This window comes from Hemiscyllium ocellatum, chromosome 18 (genome assembly GCF_020745735.1).
Source record: "Hemiscyllium ocellatum isolate sHemOce1 chromosome 18, sHemOce1.pat.X.cur, whole genome shotgun sequence".
In the NCBI taxonomy this organism is placed as follows: domain Eukaryota; kingdom Metazoa; phylum Chordata; class Chondrichthyes; order Orectolobiformes; family Hemiscylliidae; genus Hemiscyllium; species Hemiscyllium ocellatum.
This window is the reverse complement of record NC_083418.1, coordinates 10,859,466-10,878,281: the sequence shown is the minus strand read 5'-3', so window position 1 is coordinate 10,878,281 and position 18,816 is coordinate 10,859,466. Positions and strand designations below refer to the sequence as shown.

Sequence of the window (18,816 nt, the reverse complement as noted above, 5' to 3'; positions counted from 1 at the left end):
CTTCATCAGGAATAGAGGCAGAGTGCCTGCAGGGTGGAGAGATAAATGAGAGGAGGGTGGGGGTGGGGACAAAGTAGCATAGAGTACTATAGGTGAGTAGGAGTGAGGATGGAGGCGATAGGTCAGGGAGGAGGGTGGGGGAAGGTAGCAAAGAGTACAATAGGTGAATAAGGGTGAGGATGGAGGCGATAGGTCAAGGAGGAGGGTGGGGGAAGGTAGCAAAGAGTACAATGGGTGAATGGGGGCGGGGATGAAGGTGATAGGTCAAAGAGGAGGGTGCGTGGATAGGTAGGCAGGTAGGACAAATCATGGGGACAGTGCTAAGCTGGAAGTTTGGAACTGGGGTGAGGTGAGGGGAGGGGAAATGAGGAAACTGGTGAGCAAGTCTGTTTCAGGACATGGTTGAAGAGCTTCAGGGCAGAGGAAATGACCTGGGAGTTGCAGTGGGAGAGGGACTCCCTGAGATTCTTGTGGAGAGAGGAGGAGAACTTCTTCAAGGCAGGCATCCTTGCAAGAGGATTCACAGTAGGTAAAATCAACTAGGTAAAAACAAAGACTGCATATGCTGGAAACCAGATTGTATATTAGAGTGGTGCTGGAAAAGCACAGCAGTTCAGGCAGCATCTGAGGAGCAGGATAGTGCATTGTATACACCCACCACCCTGCATAAAGAACAGACCTCTGACATCTCCCTTATACCTTCCTCCAACTGCAAATTCTGACCTCTCATGACAGCCAATTCAGTCCTGGGGAAAGGTGTCTGGCTATCTACTCTATCTATGCTTCTCATTACCTTGTATACCTCTATCAAGTCAAACTCTCTTCCTTCTTCTCTCCAGTGCAGAAAACCCTAGATCACTCAACCTCTCTTCATAAGACCAGCCCTCCAGTCCAGGTAGCATCCTGGTAAATTTCTTCTACACCCCCTCTAAAGCTTCTGCATCCTTTCTATAATGAGGCAACTAGAGCTGGACATAATATTCCAAGAGTGGTCTAACCAGGGTTTTATAGAGCTGCAGCAATACCTCCTGTTCTTAAACTCAAGTTGTGTGTGGAATCTGAAGACATGGGGAAGCGCTTAATGAATACTTTTCATCAGTATTCACATTAGAAACGGGCAATGTTAGTGAGAATATGGAGATACAGACTACAGACTACAAGGTTAGATGGGATTGAGGTTGACAAAGAGGAGATTTTAGCAATTTTGGAAGATCTAAAAATAGATAAGACCACTGGATCGGATGGGATCTTTCCTTGGATTCTCTGGGAAGCCAGGGAGGAGATTGCAGAGCCTTTGGCTTCGATATTTTTGTTGTCATTGTCTACAGGAATAGTGCCAGAAGACTCAAGGATAGTAAATGTTGTTTGTTTTTTAAGAAGGGGAGTCAGGTCAACCCTGGTAATTATAGACCAGTGAGCCTTACTTTGGTTGTGGGTAAGGTGTTGGAAAGCGTTATAAGAAATAGGACTTATAATTACCTGGAAAGAAATAATTCGATTAGGGATAGTCAACACGGCTTTGTGAAGGACAGGTCATGCCTCAATAACCTTATTGAGGTGACAAAACAGGTGGATGAAGGTAAAGTGTTTGATGTAGTGTATATGGACTTCATTAAGGTGTTTGATAAGGTTCCACACAGTAGGCTATTGCACAAAATACGGAATTTCGGGATTGAAGGTGATTTAGCGGTTTGGATTAGAAATTAGCTAGCTGAAAGAAGACAGGGGATGGTGGTTGATGGGAAACGTTCATCCTGCAGCTCAGTTACCAGTGATGTGCCACAATGATCTGTTTTGGGGCCACTGCTGTTTGTCATTTTTATAAATGATCTGGATGTGGACGTAGAAGGATGAGTTAGTAAATTTGTGGATGGCCCTAAGGTTGGCAGAGTTGTGGATAGTGCCGAAGGATGATGTGGGTTACAGAGGGACATAGATAAGATGCAGAGTTTAATGCGGAAAAGTGTGAGGTAGTTCACTTCAGAAGTAACAGGAATGCAGAGTATTGTGCTAATGACAAAATTCTTGGCAGTGTAGATGGACAAAGAGATCTCAGGGTCCTAGTGCATAAATCCATGAAAGTTGCCACCCAGGTCGATAGGCTTGTTAAGAAGGCATATGGTGTGTTGGGGTTTATTGGTTGGGGGATTGAGTTTCAGAGTCATGAGGTCATGCTTCAGCTATACAAGACACTGGTAAGGCTGCACCTGGAGTACTGCATGCAGTTCTGGATGGATGTGGAAGTTTTGGAAAGGGTTCAGAGCAGATTTACTAGGATGTTGCCTGGTATGGTAGGAAGAAATTATGAGGAAAGGCTGAGGGAATTGAGGCTATTTTCATTGGAAAGAAAAAGGTTGAGAGGCGACTTAATCGAGACATATAAGATAATCAGAGGGTTAAACAGGGAAGACAGTGACAGTCTTTTTTCCTTAGATGGTCAAGGCTAACAGGAAGGGACATAGCTTTAAATTCAGGGGTGATAGATTTAGGACAGAAATTATGGTTAGTTTCTTCATTGAGAGAGTAGCAGGGGTGTGGAACTGCTGCCTGCGACAGCAGTAGACACGCTGATGTTAAGGGTATTTAAATAGTCATTGGATAAACATATGGATGAAAATGGAATAGTGTAGGATAGATTAGCTTCACATTAGTTCCAAAGTTCCTATGTTCTAAATGACCAACTTAATCACGAAGATAGAGTCAGAGTCATAGAGATCAACAGCATAGAAAGAAACCCTTTGATCCATCACATCCATGATTGTCAAAAATGACCACCCAACTGTCTAATCCCTTTCTTCCAGCAATTGGCCAATAGCTTTGTATGCCTTGGCACTGCAAGTACACATCTAAATACTTCTTCAATGTTACATGCATGCGTGTCACTCTCTGGGTGAAAAGGTTTTTCATCCATCCCCTCTAAACCTTCTGCTCCTTACCTTAAATCTCTGTCCTCTGGTCATTGATTCCTCCACCAAGGGAAGAGTTTCTTCTTATCTATTCTATCAATGCCCTTCATAATTCTATACATCTTAATCATTCCCCTCTCAACGGCCCCTGCTCGTCACAATTTTATACATCTTAATCATTCCCCTCTCAACCTCCATGCTCTTCATTATTTTATACGTCTTAATCACTCCTCTCTCAATCTCCCCTGCTCTTGACCTGACAAAGGAGCAGCGTTCCGAAAGCTTCTGCTTTCAAATAAACCTGGTGTCATGTGATTTCTGACTTTGTTGAGCACAGTCCAACACCAGCACCACCAAATCACATTTACAAATAAGACAGAGAAGGCAACTAGTTTTGAGGATAAACAGTCCAAACCCCAAGAGGCTGGTGGTGAGGAGGGGGGGAGAGAGAGGGGGAGAGAGAGAGAGAGACAGACAAGCAGACAGACAGAGAGAGAGAGAGAGACATATAGAGATTGAGGGAGAGAGAAAGAGAAAAAGAAAATGAGGTACCTTTCTCACAGCTCTTTTGGATTTTGACAATGATCTCACACTGTATCAAGAGCAGTAATTCTCAATTCAGTAGCCAGTCAGTTGGACCTAGGCTTATATTAGAACTACAAGTTTTTCTTTTCAGGGTTGCTGAGTGGCAGATTTCCCACTTTTAAAAGGGAGATAGACAGACAGGTCTTGTACAACTCTCCTTCTCTTAGTTCTCTGACAAACAGCAAACTAACTCCAAAAGCTGTTGTTAGGCAGCTTGTTTTCACTCAGCTGCCAGCATATCTCTCAAAAACATCAAATCCAGTTTCATCAAAAGTTACATGACATTGTGAAACCAATAAGTGAACATTTCATAGTTCTAGGTTTGATTTTCACTGAGTCAGAAGTTGACTTGCTGTAATACAGCTGTCCAAAATTCCATTTTCCAGAACATATTTTTCAATAAAAATACATGTAGCCCTTACACAAAGAGCATCTTCAAACCACAATAAAGTTAATCTAGTATCCTCCCACAGGCATGTACATGAAATGATTGACCAACCAGCATAAAAGAATATACACAATAAACATTGTTGAACACATATTTTACACAGTCAATTTCGTGAAAAATGTCAATGTCATCACATCATACAAAGCATTTGCAAAAATTATAACCATTTTTCCTCAGAAAACGGGTAACTGTTCATTATTAGTTAAGATTGACATGAGGCAGTTGCCAATACACTAACTGTAAATTCCAAGAAATAAGCCTGTATCCATAGACATGGGAATTTATGATAAAACCAACAAATATACATCTTTCAGGATACAACGGTTCACAAATTCCACATGCAGGAGCTGTATATTGGAGTGTAAGTACAATCAATCCACCTAGATTTGTAGATATTTTACTGTTGCCACTACTGGAACAGTGACTACACATATATAAGCATACCGTGACCTTGTACAAGTCACAATCAAAGTAATCTATCAGAGATCAGAGAAACAACAGAAACTGCAGCAGGCTGTTTGGAAAACATTAGCAGAATTAAATATTAGTAAAGAATGGAACAGTTCATTTTCTTCTGAATTAGTGGAGCTAAAATCTCAGCTTTCTGCTGGAGAGAGACAAATGAATGTTCATGAAGAAAAAAGCTGAACAGCTAGCTCAGGTTAAATCCAAACCTGAGAGCCCCCAGCCTCCCCCACTACTCTTGACCCACTCCAATTTGTCTATCGGACCAACAGATCCACATCAGATGCCATATCACTTGCCCTTCACTCCTCGCTAGAACACCTTGACACCAAGAACAGTTATGTAAGAATCCTACTCATTGACTACAGTTCAGCCTTCAACACTAATATCCCCTCGAGACTGATTACCAAGCTTAGTGATCTCGGACTAAGCCCTACTCTCTGCAACTGGATCCTCAGTTTCCAGACCCACAGGCCACAATCAGTGAAGATTGGGGACAATATTTCATCCTCACCAACACTCAATACTGGATTCCACCTCCCCCCCCCAGGGGTGCATATTCAGCCCCCTACTGTACTCACTGTATATCCATGACTGTGTCGCCAAATGCCAGACCAATGCCATTTACAAGTTCACTGATGATACCACTATAGTCGGTCGAATCTCAGATGGCAATGAAACAGATACAGACGGAGGGAGGGCGGGTGGAAGAACTGGAAAAATGGTGCACTGAGAACAACCTAATTCTCAATGCCGGTAAAACCAAGGAACTCATTATTGACTTTCACCAGGATGTTATTCATGCCTCCCTAACAGCACAGAGGTGGAACGAGTGGAGAGTGCCAAGCTCCTGGGAATGGTCATCCACAATAAGCTTTCTTGGACTCTTCATGTGGACGCACTGGTTACAAAGGCCCAACAATGTCTCTGCTCAGCACCGCCCTCCTAACCTGCAATCCTCTTCCTGACCTCTCCGCCCCCACCCCACTCCGGCCTATCACCCTCACCTTGACCTCCTTCCACCTATCCCACCTCCATCGCCCCTCCCCCTAGTCCCTCCTCCCTACCTTTTATCTCAGCCGGCTTGGCTCTCTCTCTCTTATTCCTGATGAAGGGCTTATGCTCGAAACGTCGAATTCTCTATTCCTGAGATGCTGCCTAACCTGCTGTGCTTTGACCAGCAACACATTTGCAGCAATGATGGTGAATACCCTTGCCAACTTTTAGAGCATTCTGTCAGGATGTATCACTATCTGGTATGGCAAATGTACCATTCAAGATCGGAGATGGTTACAGAGAGTGGTGAACTCGGCTCAGCCAATCACAAAGGCCAGCCTCCCATCTACAGAATCCATCTACCAGGCCCACTGTCAAGGAAAGGCTGCCTGCATTCTCAAAGATCCATCCTACCCCGGCAATGTTTTTCTACAACCTCCACCATCAGGGAGAAGGTACAGAAACCTGAACACACACACCAGCCGGTTTGGAAATAGTTTCTACCCTACTATTGTTAGAATACTGAATGAACTCACTAATTCTTAACATACACCTGTACCTGTGTTTTTGTTTTTGCCGCTATTTACCGATTATTTACTTGTCTATGCTACTTTACTCTGTGATCTGCCTGTATTGCTCGCAAGACAAAGCTTTTCACTGTGCCTTGGTATACTTGACAATAAATTCAATTCAATTCAATTCAGATAATGAAATCTCTATGTGATAACTCTGCTTAGCTCACAAAGATGAATGAAGAGCTGAAAGAGAAAGAAAGGAAGCAGGGTGAACAGTATGTTCTGTATTCTGAAAAAGGTACATTTGCTATCCAGTGAAAAGATTGCTAGTTTAAAGGAAGCTCTTAAGCAGTTTGCTTGTAAAATAGATCAGACTCAGCAGGAACATCTACAGAAATGCTGGCTTGAATTCAAAGGAATGCTGGAGAAAATGCCAGATTTGCAAAAATAGGTTATGAGCAGCACACAGTCCAAGAAGCTACAAATCACTCACAAGAGAATCCTTTCAGAAATAAATACTAACAATGATGCTCAAATGAAAGAACTGAAGAAGGACAAAAAATACCAAACAACTCCTCAAGTAGTATGTGGAAGACAGGAAAAAAACAAAGGGATAAAAAGCACTGAAGACCTGGTCATTAGAACAGGTTATGAAGGAAGAAATATACTGGAACAACAAAAGGTTAAAACACTGACAGAATTGGGAGAATCCAGGGTACAAAAACAGAAGGTTCAAGATGTGAGCTGGTGACTTTTAAGAATTAAAACTGCAGGCATTAAGATAATGTGAACTACTGAAAATAGTTTGTGAAACGAGATCAGCAAGTGGCTAATTTGGAACAAACTTGGCCTTTATGAATCAGGATAAGCAAGTTCTGGGACAGCAACTGTAGTCCATGAAAGAAAAGCTGAACAACACAAACAGGAACAACGAGTAGTATCACTGGCTCTATGAAAATCAGAAGTCACATTACATTTAATTTTGCTCAAAAACGGCATAAATCCATGTAAAATTCTGTAAATCTCACTTTAGAAATAGAATCAGTCTGACCTAAGATTGGGACACAAACAGACTTTACTTTCACACCTTCAATGCATTATCTGAGCTGAGATGGCACCTATTGCTACAAGCTATCTTGAGAATGTAACTTGAAAACTGTCCTGGGATTTTCATATGAAAGAACCAAACCTAACATGACCATCTAAAAGATGAAAGACTCAAGCTAAATTTGTTTAATATTACATTCCAATGACACTGCAATCCTGTCGCCATAAATTCTGTGTCGTATGATTCTGATCCACAACCACTTGATGAAGAAGCAGTGCTTCGAAAACTCGTGCCTCTAGATAAACCTGTTGGACAATAACCTGGTGTTGTGTTATTTTTGTCCACCCCAGTCCAACACCGGCACCTCCAAATCATGAGAAACAAGGGCTTAGTTTAGTTTTTGTCAGGAATGAGGCAGAACCAGCATTGAAACAATAGGCTGTGGCTTCTTATGCTGATTTCAATAATTAGTGCCTTTTGGCTTATCAATTCTGACTGGACAGAGAGGTTACCACATGATCTCTGACCTTCAACTGCCCTAGCTGCAAACTTCTGCCATTTGTAGTTCAATATGTGCATCATCACATAACCTTACCTTCCCAAGGCTTTTCTTTGGTTGGGACCTCAGACTTCTGAGAATCAGGTTATCCTATAACTGGTGAAAATGTGTTGCTGGAAAGGCGCAGCAGGTCAGGCAGCATCCAAGGAGCAGGAGATTTGACGTTTCGGGCATGAGTCCGGCTCATGCCCGAAACATCAGTTCTCCGGCTCCTTGGATGCTGCCTGACCTGCTGCGCCTTTCCAGCAACACATTTTCAGCTCTGATCTCCAGCATCTGCAGTCCTCACTTTCTCCTATCCTATAACTGGGTCTGCCCTGTCTAGGTAAAAACAATGACTGCAGATGCTGGAAACCAGATTTTGGATTAGTGGCACTGGAAGAGCACAGCAGTTCAGGCAGCATCCGAGGAGCAGCAAAATCGACGTTTCGGGCAAAAACGTTGATTTTGCTGCTCCTCGGATGCTGCCTGAACTGCTGTGCTCTGCCCTGTCTAGTCCTATTCAACTCAGCAGGGCAGACTGTATCACTGGGGGCCTAGGTCTGATAGTTCTCTGACTGGCAAGGGCACACACACACACACACACACACACACACACACATAACCTGCTCTTGGTCGCCCTGCACTCCAAGCTTGGGCTCTGCTGAGGCAGCACATTGAGCAGCTAGAACAATGACAACAGGTAGGTTGGAGGATGGGGAAGGAGCCAAGCAGTGTAAGAAACATTCAGAGAATTCACTACATCAGCCAGCAGGCAATGCATTCCCCAAGCCATTTGAAACCTTGATCAGGAATGGACTTGGGCAGGGAGCCAATCTTGTGAAAAGCCCAGAGGCTGTATGTGTCAGCTCCCAGCTGGTTCATGGCTCCAAACAGCCACTTGTAGGCGTGGCTGCACAGACCAAATGCTAATGAGTGAGAGCATCTGTTCTAAGGATTAGAGATGTGTGAAAATCCCTGGCCTCAGCATTCAGTATGTTTACAGTTGAGGCCTTTTCTTTGACCTTCTGCTGATCCTGAGTCCAGCTGTTCCTAGAGCACGGTTACTGCCTCCCAACCACCATTAATGCTAATCGAGACCGCACGTCTGTCACAACCAGTCAGCACTCAATGTCTGACCATTTCATTTCCCTCACCACCCACTTATTCTCACTACAACCTGGCTGTACAAAAATCCAGTTATTTTTCCAAATCACTGGAGGAATGGTGAATCAAAGACAGTTAACCTCACAGAGAGGCCTGGAGGGCAGAAAGAGTAATACTTGGAAATTAATGTTGTGGAGCCCCACACTGAGGTGTACAGGATGGATTGTGTGTCATTTGCATGTTTTACTAGTTTTCCTTTCTGGGGTCCGACACATGGACACCTATGTGGATACTGGCCTTGTATATCTTGTATGCCTCAAGAGCTTCTGGGTGACCAGTATCCTCATTTTGAAGCATTATTGTTTCTCTTTTCCTTTTATTTCCCCTCTGGAGAAAGGCCTTCGCTGGGAAATTCAGAGAAGAAAATAAAACTGTAAAAAGCCAATACAGTTTGGAAATGAAAGTACTGGTCACATGGAGGTCAAGACAAAACATTTCCACTGAGTAATCAAACAAAATCTGAAAAGACCTGCCGGTGCTGTAAATCAGACAAAAATAGAAATTGCTAGAAAGGCTCAGCAGGTCCGGCAGCATCTGTGATCAGAAATCAGAGTTAATGTTCAGTTGAGTGACCCTTCCACAGAACAGTTCTGTCAGTCAGAGAACCAAAGAGGCCAATCCCAAAGAGAGTTGCTGTTGAAGCTCCCCAACAAAACGAGAGCTAAGGCTGCCAAACTAGCAGCTGAAACTTATTTAGTCAGCCATTCTGAAAAACATCCCAGCAGACATACACTGAGGCAGCATGTATGTCTAAAATGACTTGACTGACTTCCTGCACTGGATGAAGATAGAGGGTTTGCCTTGGCAGATGGGGAAACATCACCATCTGTGCCCCTGCTCAATTATATGCTCCAACCTGCCCAAGGTCATGAATTAATATTAGAGCCCACCACCAAACTTCCCCAAATGGGAACATACGGGCAGATAAAATGTCTAAGCAAGGAGTCCATGAAGGATATCCATGGCAGCCCCCATTCTGGATCAAATAGACGCCATTGTTGTGAGCCAGGCTGAGGATCTGTCCGGCCTCAGAGCAGCAACACTGAGTTAAAGCAAGTACAGGAGGGAACGATATCCACCTTGAATAGCAAGCAGGAGGAGAAGGAAAGTGCTAAGGACGGTCTGGTTCTCAAAGATGGACAGTATGTGATACTGGTGCAGAACCAAAAATAATGCCATGATGTTCATAGTCATCAAGCTACAATTGTCAGACTTAAGGGATTGTGTTGGTGGTCAGAAATGGGAAAAGACAAAATGTCATCCAAAGGGAGAGCATGGTTAGAATATAATGGCACCCTTTTGCCAGCTGTTGAAAAAGACGGAACGCTTCTATGTATCACTCTTGGATAAATGTCAGCAGACAAAAGAAGTTGTGCAGATATTGTATATTCAAATGAACACGCCTTGTGTAGTTTACAGACAAATGCTGCTTTAAATTGTACTGTTGGAGGTCCAGAGCCTGAACACAGACATCATCAGGGTAGCATATGGGGGAAGGGAAAATACTGCATCACAACTTTCTGAAAATACTATCATTACATGACCTTTAGATGTAATATCCAAAACCACCACTTGTATTAGGCCACACATCCCAGCCAGGCTAGGCCTAAATGAGTCACAGGCATCCGCAGCAGGAGTCAGAACTTTGTCAATGTCAGTGACAAACCTTAGCAGATTATTGGGAGAAGTATGACACTGGCATTGAACCCTGAACAGAAAGATTACAGCAGATCTGGATGAAATGGCAAATGCACAAAATGTTGTTATTACTGTTAATCAGCAGACAGCAAATTCAAAAGGGTATCAGGGAAATCAATGACTAATTCATGGGATGACTTTGGGAGTAGAGCTCAAACACGCAGATATACCCGTGTGTATGTGCCCTGTTGCGCTGGTTGTGTTGTTCATCCTGTTTACATTGATCTACCACACCATCCTCACTGTTAACCTCATCTGCTCAAAGGAGGACAAATCCAGACATTATGGTCCGACAGCGGGAACCAAGAAACTAATTAATCCAGACTCTGTCGTGAAAGGACGATGAAAATTGTTGTGCGGTTTCAACTTTACACTAACAAATGCTGCTGATCACCAAAGATGGCAAACCAATATATGTAAAGTGGCTAATTCTCAATTTATGCATTAAGTTGTTTCAACATTGTACTTTTAAGCTTATTGATGTGCAGAAGGAAGAAATTTATTTTATCGGGTACTATTGTCTATGTACAATGTGAAACCCAGATGCTCAGGGAGTTAAGGCTATCCATCTGAGACCTTCTACATGCCTACATGAGACCGTGGTTTGAGCTTGTGATTCCATTTTCACAGATGCTTCAGGGATCAATAGGAGGGACTATGGTCAAACAACCATGAGCCCAAAATTGTACATTCTAAATTAACACACAGCTAGAGAAATCAGGACTGACAGAAAAGTGGACAAGCCAAATTAAAAAGCAACTAGCAGCTATTGGCTACACTTCTGTTGTGGGCAAAGTCTTAGAGAGAATTGTAAGGGATAGGATTTATGAACATCTGGATAGGAATAATGTGATCAAAGATAGTCAGCATGGTTTTGTGAAGGGCAGGTCATGCCTCACAAACCTTATTGAGTTCTTTGAGAAGGTGACTAAGGAGGTGGACGAGGGTAAAGCGGTAGATGTGGTGTATATGGATTTTAGCAAGGCATTTGATAAGGTTCCCCATGGTAGGCTACTGCAAAAAATACGGAGGTATGGCATTGAGGGTGAGTTGGAGGTTTGGATTAGGAATTGGCTGGCTGGAAGAAGACAGAGTGTAGTAGTTGATGGTAAAGGTTCATCTTGGAGTGCAGTTACCAGCGGTGTTCCGCAAGGATCTGTTTTGGGACCATTGCTGTTTGTCATTTTTATAAATGACTTGGAGGAGGGTATAGAAGGTTGGGTGAGCAAGTTTGCGGATGATACGAAAGTCGGTGGAGTTGTTGACAGTGAGAAGGATGTGGCAGGTTACAGCGGGATATAGATAAGCTGCAGAGCTGGGCAGAAAGGTGGCAAATGGAGTTCAATGTAGGTAAGTGTGAAGTGATTCACTTTGGTAAGAGTAACAAGAAGATGGGGTACTGGGCTAATGGTCAGATACTTGGTAGTGTGGATGAGCAGAGGGATCTTGGTGTCCATGTACACAGAGCTCTGAAAGTTGCCACCCACGTAAATAGTGCTGTGAAGAAGGCATATGGCGTACTGGCTTTTATTGGTAGAGGAATTGAGTTCCGGAGTCCTGAGGTCATGTTGCAGTTGTATAAGACTCTGGTGCGGCCACATCTGGAGTATTGTGAGTGGTTTTGGTCGCCATACTATAGGAAGGATGTGGAGGCACCGGAACGGGTGCAGAGGAGGTTTACCAGGATGTTTCCTGGTATGGTAGGAAGATCGTATGAGGAAAGGCTGAGGCACTTGGGGCTGTTTTCATTGGAGAAAAGAAGGTTTAGGGGTGACTTGATAGAGGTGTACAAGATGATTAGGGGTTTAGATAGGGTTGACCATGAGAACCTTTTTCCACATATGGAGTCAGCTATTACGAGGGGGCATAGCTTTAAATTAAGGGGTGGTAGGTATAGGACAGATGTTAGGGGTAGATTCTTTACTCAGCAAGTCGTGAGTTCATGGAATGCCCTGCCAGTAGCAGTGGTGGACTCTCCCTCTTTATGGGCATTTAAACGGGCATTGGATAGTCATACGGAGGATAGTGGGCTAGTGTAGGTTAGGTGGGCTTGGGTTGGCACAACATCGAGGGCCAAAGGGCCTGTACTGCGCTGTCATTTTCTATGTTCTATGTAGGACAATGGAAACCAAGGTCAAAGAGGTCACAAAGGTTCAAGGGGAACCAGTTATAACCAGCCCAAGGCTTTATGTATTGGAGAAAAATCAATCAGACTTTCTGGCACCTTGACTTCCAGCCAGTGCCTGAAGATGTGCACTTTATATCTCCCTAGCATGGCAACAGTGAAGAGTGCTGGCACTACCCCACTGAATGCTTAAAACCCCACGCATGATCCCATTGGCCAAAAGCCTCAGAACATTCTGGAAGGTCCGGGTCAAGGGAGATATAACCACACACATGGAAGCCATCCCATCAATGAAGAGTCACAGCAAGAAGAACGTGCAGCAACCCAAGAAGACCCAGAAGATCCGCCCTGACCAGTGAGACCTACCTTTGTGGAAGAAAGCCAGCCCTATGTCAGAGAGGAAGAAGACTCCAATGGCCCAGCTCAAAGACGGGGATTGCTGCAGGTAATATCCTTTCTCAGACAGATGGAGCTAGATAGAGAGTAAATATTGTGGGAATTTGGAAAATGCTCACATGGTGTTTTTAGTAAGGAATATATTGTGAATAAAATCAAGTTAACTGCAAATTCTGTGTCCCCATGTCAATCTTACTGACAAGGCCACTTGGGTAAAATGTTTTTAACACAAACAATGTGTCCAAAAACAGATAACAGTATCAAGGAAGTTTCAAAGGGATGAACTTAAAACAGAAATACACTACAAACTGAATCGTAATCTCCCATGAGCATTTGAGTCTACAAAAATTATGGAAGAAAAGATAGTCATCTGGGTGAGGCAAACCTCCATTTTTTCCCTTTCAGGTATATATAGGGTCAGGGGTTAAACATGACCTACAGTCCTACAGTTCGTATATGTTTGTGCCTTAACATCGAAGTCTGCTGTTACAGTAACAGTTTTGAAATCAGCCATTAAAAAGGATTGCAACACAGGTAAAGAAAGGAAAAGGGCAACCACTCACTCTAAATGCCAGCAGCCAGCCACTCTTAGAAAGGAATCAATATAAAGATTTTCAACGAAATGCAAAATCGAGAATCTTGAAATCAGTGGTGTAATTACCAATGTCAAGATTACAGGCAAAAACCACTAAGAGCAGAAACGTTCTTCCTCTCCTATTCACAAAGGACCCACAGACTGAACCATAGAGCTTTTAGCGTTTTTTTTGGAAATCAACTTCATTTGCAATTTGTATGTTTGTTGCATTACTGCTTCCAATATTGAGTCATTAATAAATTCACTCTTCTGAGAAGTCAAAAAGTCTGGTTAAATTGATTACTATTAAAAATGATTCTATTTGAGTCTGAGAGAAAGGGATCCATAGGAGAGGGATCCTTCATAAATTAAACTTGTAATGACCAATTGAGAAGTGGACAAATAATGAAGGCGAACTACTTCATCCCTCCTTAGCTGAGCTAAATGATTTGGGATATCCTGTCCAGAAGGAATCAACTGGGGAAGCTCACCCGGGGCCTGGGTCTGCTGGGAACACTCATACCTCTGCAAGTAGCAGCTGTGTGTATTGCTCAGTGAGATCGAGGACTCCATCTCCCAGCTGATGCTGCTTCAGTTTGTTGGACAATGATCTGGCATTGTGCTCGAGTTTTGCAATGATATCAGCAGCTTTCTGTAATCTCCAGAATGGAAGCCTGCAGTCAGGAGGAGTAAAGAAACATTCCCCATCAACAATATAAAAAAAGTTCATTGAAAGTGAAGGCAACAAGGAAAGAGGGGACGAGAAACAGAGAGAGATCACCCTCCACTTTCTCCCTAATGCCCAGTCAGCCCCCAGGATTCCACTTCTCCCATGACAGGGGGACAGGACAGAGCACGGAGGGATAAGAGGGCAGTGGGAGGTAAGTGGGGGTAAGAGAGCTGGGAGGGTGACAGCTGGGGAGGTGACAGCTGGGGTGGGGGGGAAGAGAGCTGGGGGTGAAGAGGGAAGCGCTGGGGGGGGGCTGCGGGAGAGAGGAGGCCACTGGAGAGGGGGGCAATAGAGAGAGGGGGCCACTGGAGGAGGTGGGGGGGGGGGGGGTGGTGGGATAGTGCCGAGGCAGGAAAGTAGGGGTAGGAGGGAAGAGTGAAGATAGACAGGGGAGAGTGGGAGAGGGAGAAGACAGCATGGGGGGAAATGGAGGGGAGAGGGGAGGGAGTGTGAGGGACAGCCGCAGTAGTCTGAGGGGAGTGCAGGGTGGGGGAGTGAGGGGAGTGCAGGGTGGGGGAGTGAGGGGAGAGCAGGGTAGGGGAGTGAGGGGAAAGCAGGAGGAGTGAGGGGAAAGCAGGGGAGGGAAGAGTGATGGGACAGCAAGGGGAGAGAGAGCTTGAGGCAGTGAGGGATAGCAGAGAGCAGGGCAGTGAGGGAAAGCAGGGAGAGTAAGGAAAACTAGGGAGAGCAATGAGGGAGACCCATGGGCACTGGATTCAGCACGGAGAAAGGGTATCGAGGAAGAGTGGGGTCAGTGAGGGTGAAGTGGGAGAAAGCAGGGGAGGGAGACCACGGGGAGTCAGGGACAGTGGGGAAAAGAGGGGAAGGAGGCAGAGGGGGGCTAGTGAGGGAGTGTTGTGGGAGTGAGGGAATGAGGGGAATAAATTTTTGCGTCTTTTTTTTAGATTACTTACAGGGTGGAAACAGGCCCTTCGGCCCAACAAGTCCACACCGACCCGCCAAAGCGCAGCCCACCCATTCCCCTACATTTACCCCTTACCTAACACTATGGGCAATTTAGCATGGCCAATTCACCTGACCCGCACATCTTTGGACTGTGGGAGGAAACCGGAGCACCCGGAGGAAATCCACGCAGACACGGCGAGAACGTGCAAACTCCACACGGTCTGTCGCCTGAGTCGGGAATTGAACCCGAGTCTCAGGCGCTGTGAGGCAGCAGTGCCACCGTGCCGCCAAACAGCCATTTTAAAAACAGCCATCTCTGATTGTATTGTCACCTTCTAAAAAAGGTGTACACTCTCAGGTCTTTTGATCTCTGCACAAATTTTAAAAATTCATATTGTTTCCCTTCATCTTTCTGACCAAAATTTATCATTTCACATTTCTCTACATTAAATATTACCTACAATGTGTGCACCCATTTTATTAGTTTCTCAATGTCCTCCCAAAGCTTGCTGTTATTTCCCTCATCATCTTCTAAATTTCTGAATTTTGTGTCAACTGCCAACTTGTAAATGATGCTGTGAAAACCCAAGACCATGTCATTAATATGTAGACAAGGTTAGAAATCACACAACATCAGGTGACAGTCCAACAAGTTTATTTGAAATCACAAGCTTTTGGAGGACATCACCTGACAAAGCAGCAGCACTCAGAAAACTCGTGATTTCAAATCAACCTGATGGGCTATAACCTGGTGTCGTGTGACTTCTGACTTTGTCCACCCCAGTCCAACATCAGCACCTCCACATCATTAATATATAGCACAAAGAGCAGTGTTCCCAGTGGTGATCCAAAGGAAAGTGACTGCAATTCCTTCCTGCAATCAAATCAGCCCTTCACTGCACTCTCTGACTCTTAGCCAACAGTTCAAGCAAAGCGGATGCTGTCACTAATCAGTGCATGCTCCCATGAGGCACCAAGGACATTGGCATCAATGACATAGCTAGAAAAAGGGATGAGGATCTAAAAAGTGATTTCAGGGAGTTAGGTTGGAAGCTAAAAAGCAGGTCAAGCAGAGTAGTAATTTCAAGGTTACAACTGGTGCCATGTGCCAGTGAGGTGAGGAACAGGGAGCGAGTACAGCTAAACACATGGCAACTGGGCTGGTGCAAGAGGGAGGGCTTCAGATACATAGATCATTGGGGTACCTTCTGGGGAAGGTGGGACCTGTACATAAAAGACGGCTTGCACTTAGACTGGAGGGGCACCAATATCTTGGGTGGGAGATTTGCTAGAGCACTTCGGGAGGGTTTAAATTAGTTTGGCGGGGGATGGGAACCAGACCTACAGATTAGAGGAAAGGGTAGTTGTTGAACGAACAGATATGGAATGCAGAAAGTCTGACAGAAGGATACACAGTTGATAAAGTAAAGGGATGGGTTAAAGTTGTTTGTTTCATTGCAAGGATATCATGAATAAGAGTGATAAACTTAGAGCATGGATCAGTACTTATGGTGTGGCCATAACAGACACATGGCTTTGACAGAAGCAGGAATGATTGCTGGATGTTCCAGGGTTCAGATCATTTAAAAAGAATGAGGGCTGGGGTGGGGTGGGGGGGGTTGGCTAAAAGAGATTGGGCAGGATCATTGTTAATTGGAGACTGCATTACAGCAGCAGATCTTGGAAAGGTCCAGATGTAACAGAGTTATTGTTCTGGGTGTCTTCAACTTCCTCAATATGGATTTGAGCTTCCTTAGTGCAGATGGTCTGGATGGAGATGATTTTGTCAGGTGTGTCCAGGAAGGATTCCTGACTCAATAAGTAGATAGGCAACTAGAGGGGGGAGGCGATATTAGATTTGGTGCTTGGCATTGAACAGGCCAGTGTCAGAATGGGAATCATGATGTGGAGATGCTGGTGTTGGACTGGGGTGTACAAAGTTAAAAATCACACAGTACTGTGTTATATTCAAACAGGTTTATTTGGAAGCATGATAGACGCTACAAGATGTGTCAGAATGTCGACACGGATAAAACCATTACACGTGGAGACACCTCCCACCATGTACATGGCAGGTATTCATGCGACTCAGCCAACGTTATCTATCTCATGCATTGCAGGCAAGGATGACCTGAGATATGGTACATTGGTGAGACCAAGCAGAGGCTACGGCAACAGATGAATGGACACTGCACAACAATCAACAGACAGGAGTGTTCCCTCCCAGTCGGAGAACAGATCAGCGGTCCAGGACATTCAACCTTGCACCTTTGGGAGACCATCCTCCAAGGACTTTGGGATAGGCAACAACGAAAAGTGGCTGAGCAGAGGCTGATAGTCAAGTTTGGTGCCCATGGGGATGGCCTCAATTGGGACCTTGATTTCATGTCACACTACAGATGACCCAATTACACTACACACCCTCTCCAACTTATGCCCCTTTACACTCACACTGACACACATACACATAATCTCCCATAGACACGCATAACCCATCCCCCCCCCCCCCCCCCCCCCCCTCAACACACACACACAAGTTTGTGGGGTGAATTTGGACTTGCAGAATTATATTTTACTTTGCTCAAAACCTGCATGAATCCATGTAAGATTCTGTAAATCCATTTTTTATATTAGAATCAGTCTGACCATCGTGGCACAGACAGCCTCACACAGGGAAGCTAACACCTTCAATACATTATCTGGGCCACATGACACCAATTGTTAAAATTCAACTGTGAATGTAACTTCCAAAAAATGTTGTGCTATTTACATGTGAAAGAACTGAAACCAACAGGGCATTCCAAAAGATGAGAGATTTAACAAACAATCCAGGTCTTTTTCAAGAGATCATTTCAGTTACATCACACTGTAAACTTTTGCTATAAATTCTGTCTTACAATCTTATTCTCCACAACCACCTGATGAAGGAGCAGCGTTCCAAAAGCTAGTGTTTCCAAATAAACCTGTTGGACCACAACCTGGTGTTGTGTGATTTTTAACAGTATGGGAAGGTACTTAATGGAAGAGGGGAAATTATACTGTAATTAGTTAGGAGCTGTGGAGTATAAATTGGGAACAATTGTTCAAGAGGAATTTTACAAAAGCAATATGGAAGCTTCATTAGGAGCACTTGTTGTGAGTGTTGGAAAACGTTGTTTCACTGAGACAGGCAAGCAATGGTAAGGTGAAGGAGCCTTGGATGACAAGAGAACAGTTGCTCAGTGGTTAGCATTGATGCCTCACAGCACCAGGGTTCCAGTTTTGACTGCAGCCTTGGGCGAACTGGCTGTGTAGAGTTTGCACGTTCTCCCCGTTTTCTGCACATCACAATCACCTGATGAATCGTCAGAGAGAAATGGGTCTGGATGGGTTACTCTTCAGAGGGTCGGTATGGACTGTTTGGGCCAAAGGGCCTGTTTCCACACTGTAGGGAATCTAATCTAATCTAATTAGAACTGATGATTTGGAGATGCTGGCGTTGTAGTAGGGTATTCAAAAGTTAAAAATCACACGACACCAGGTTATAGTCCAACAGGTTTAATTGGAAGCACACTAGCTTTCGGAGTGACGCTCCTTCATCAGGTGACTGTGATGTGCACAAATCTAAGGCACAGAATTTATAGCAAAAATTGACAGTGTGGTGTAACTGAAATTATCCATTGAAAAATACCTTGATTGTCTGTTGAGTCTTTCAACTGTTCGAATACCATGATAGTTTC

The 18,816-nt window shown here is 44.3% G+C and overlaps 1 protein-coding gene across 1 annotated transcript in view; it reads right to left on the bottom strand.

Moving 5' to 3' along the window:
- Positions 1-18,816, bottom strand: part of si:ch211-236l14.4 (SITS-binding protein) — a 91,587-nt gene that overhangs the window by 31,895 nt on the left and 40,876 nt on the right. The window contains exon 4 of the mRNA XM_060838373.1: positions 13,985-14,135. Within this exon, the coding sequence (XP_060694356.1) occupies positions 13,985-14,135 (151 nt within the window). The remainder of the gene's footprint in view (positions 1-13,984; positions 14,136-18,816) is intronic.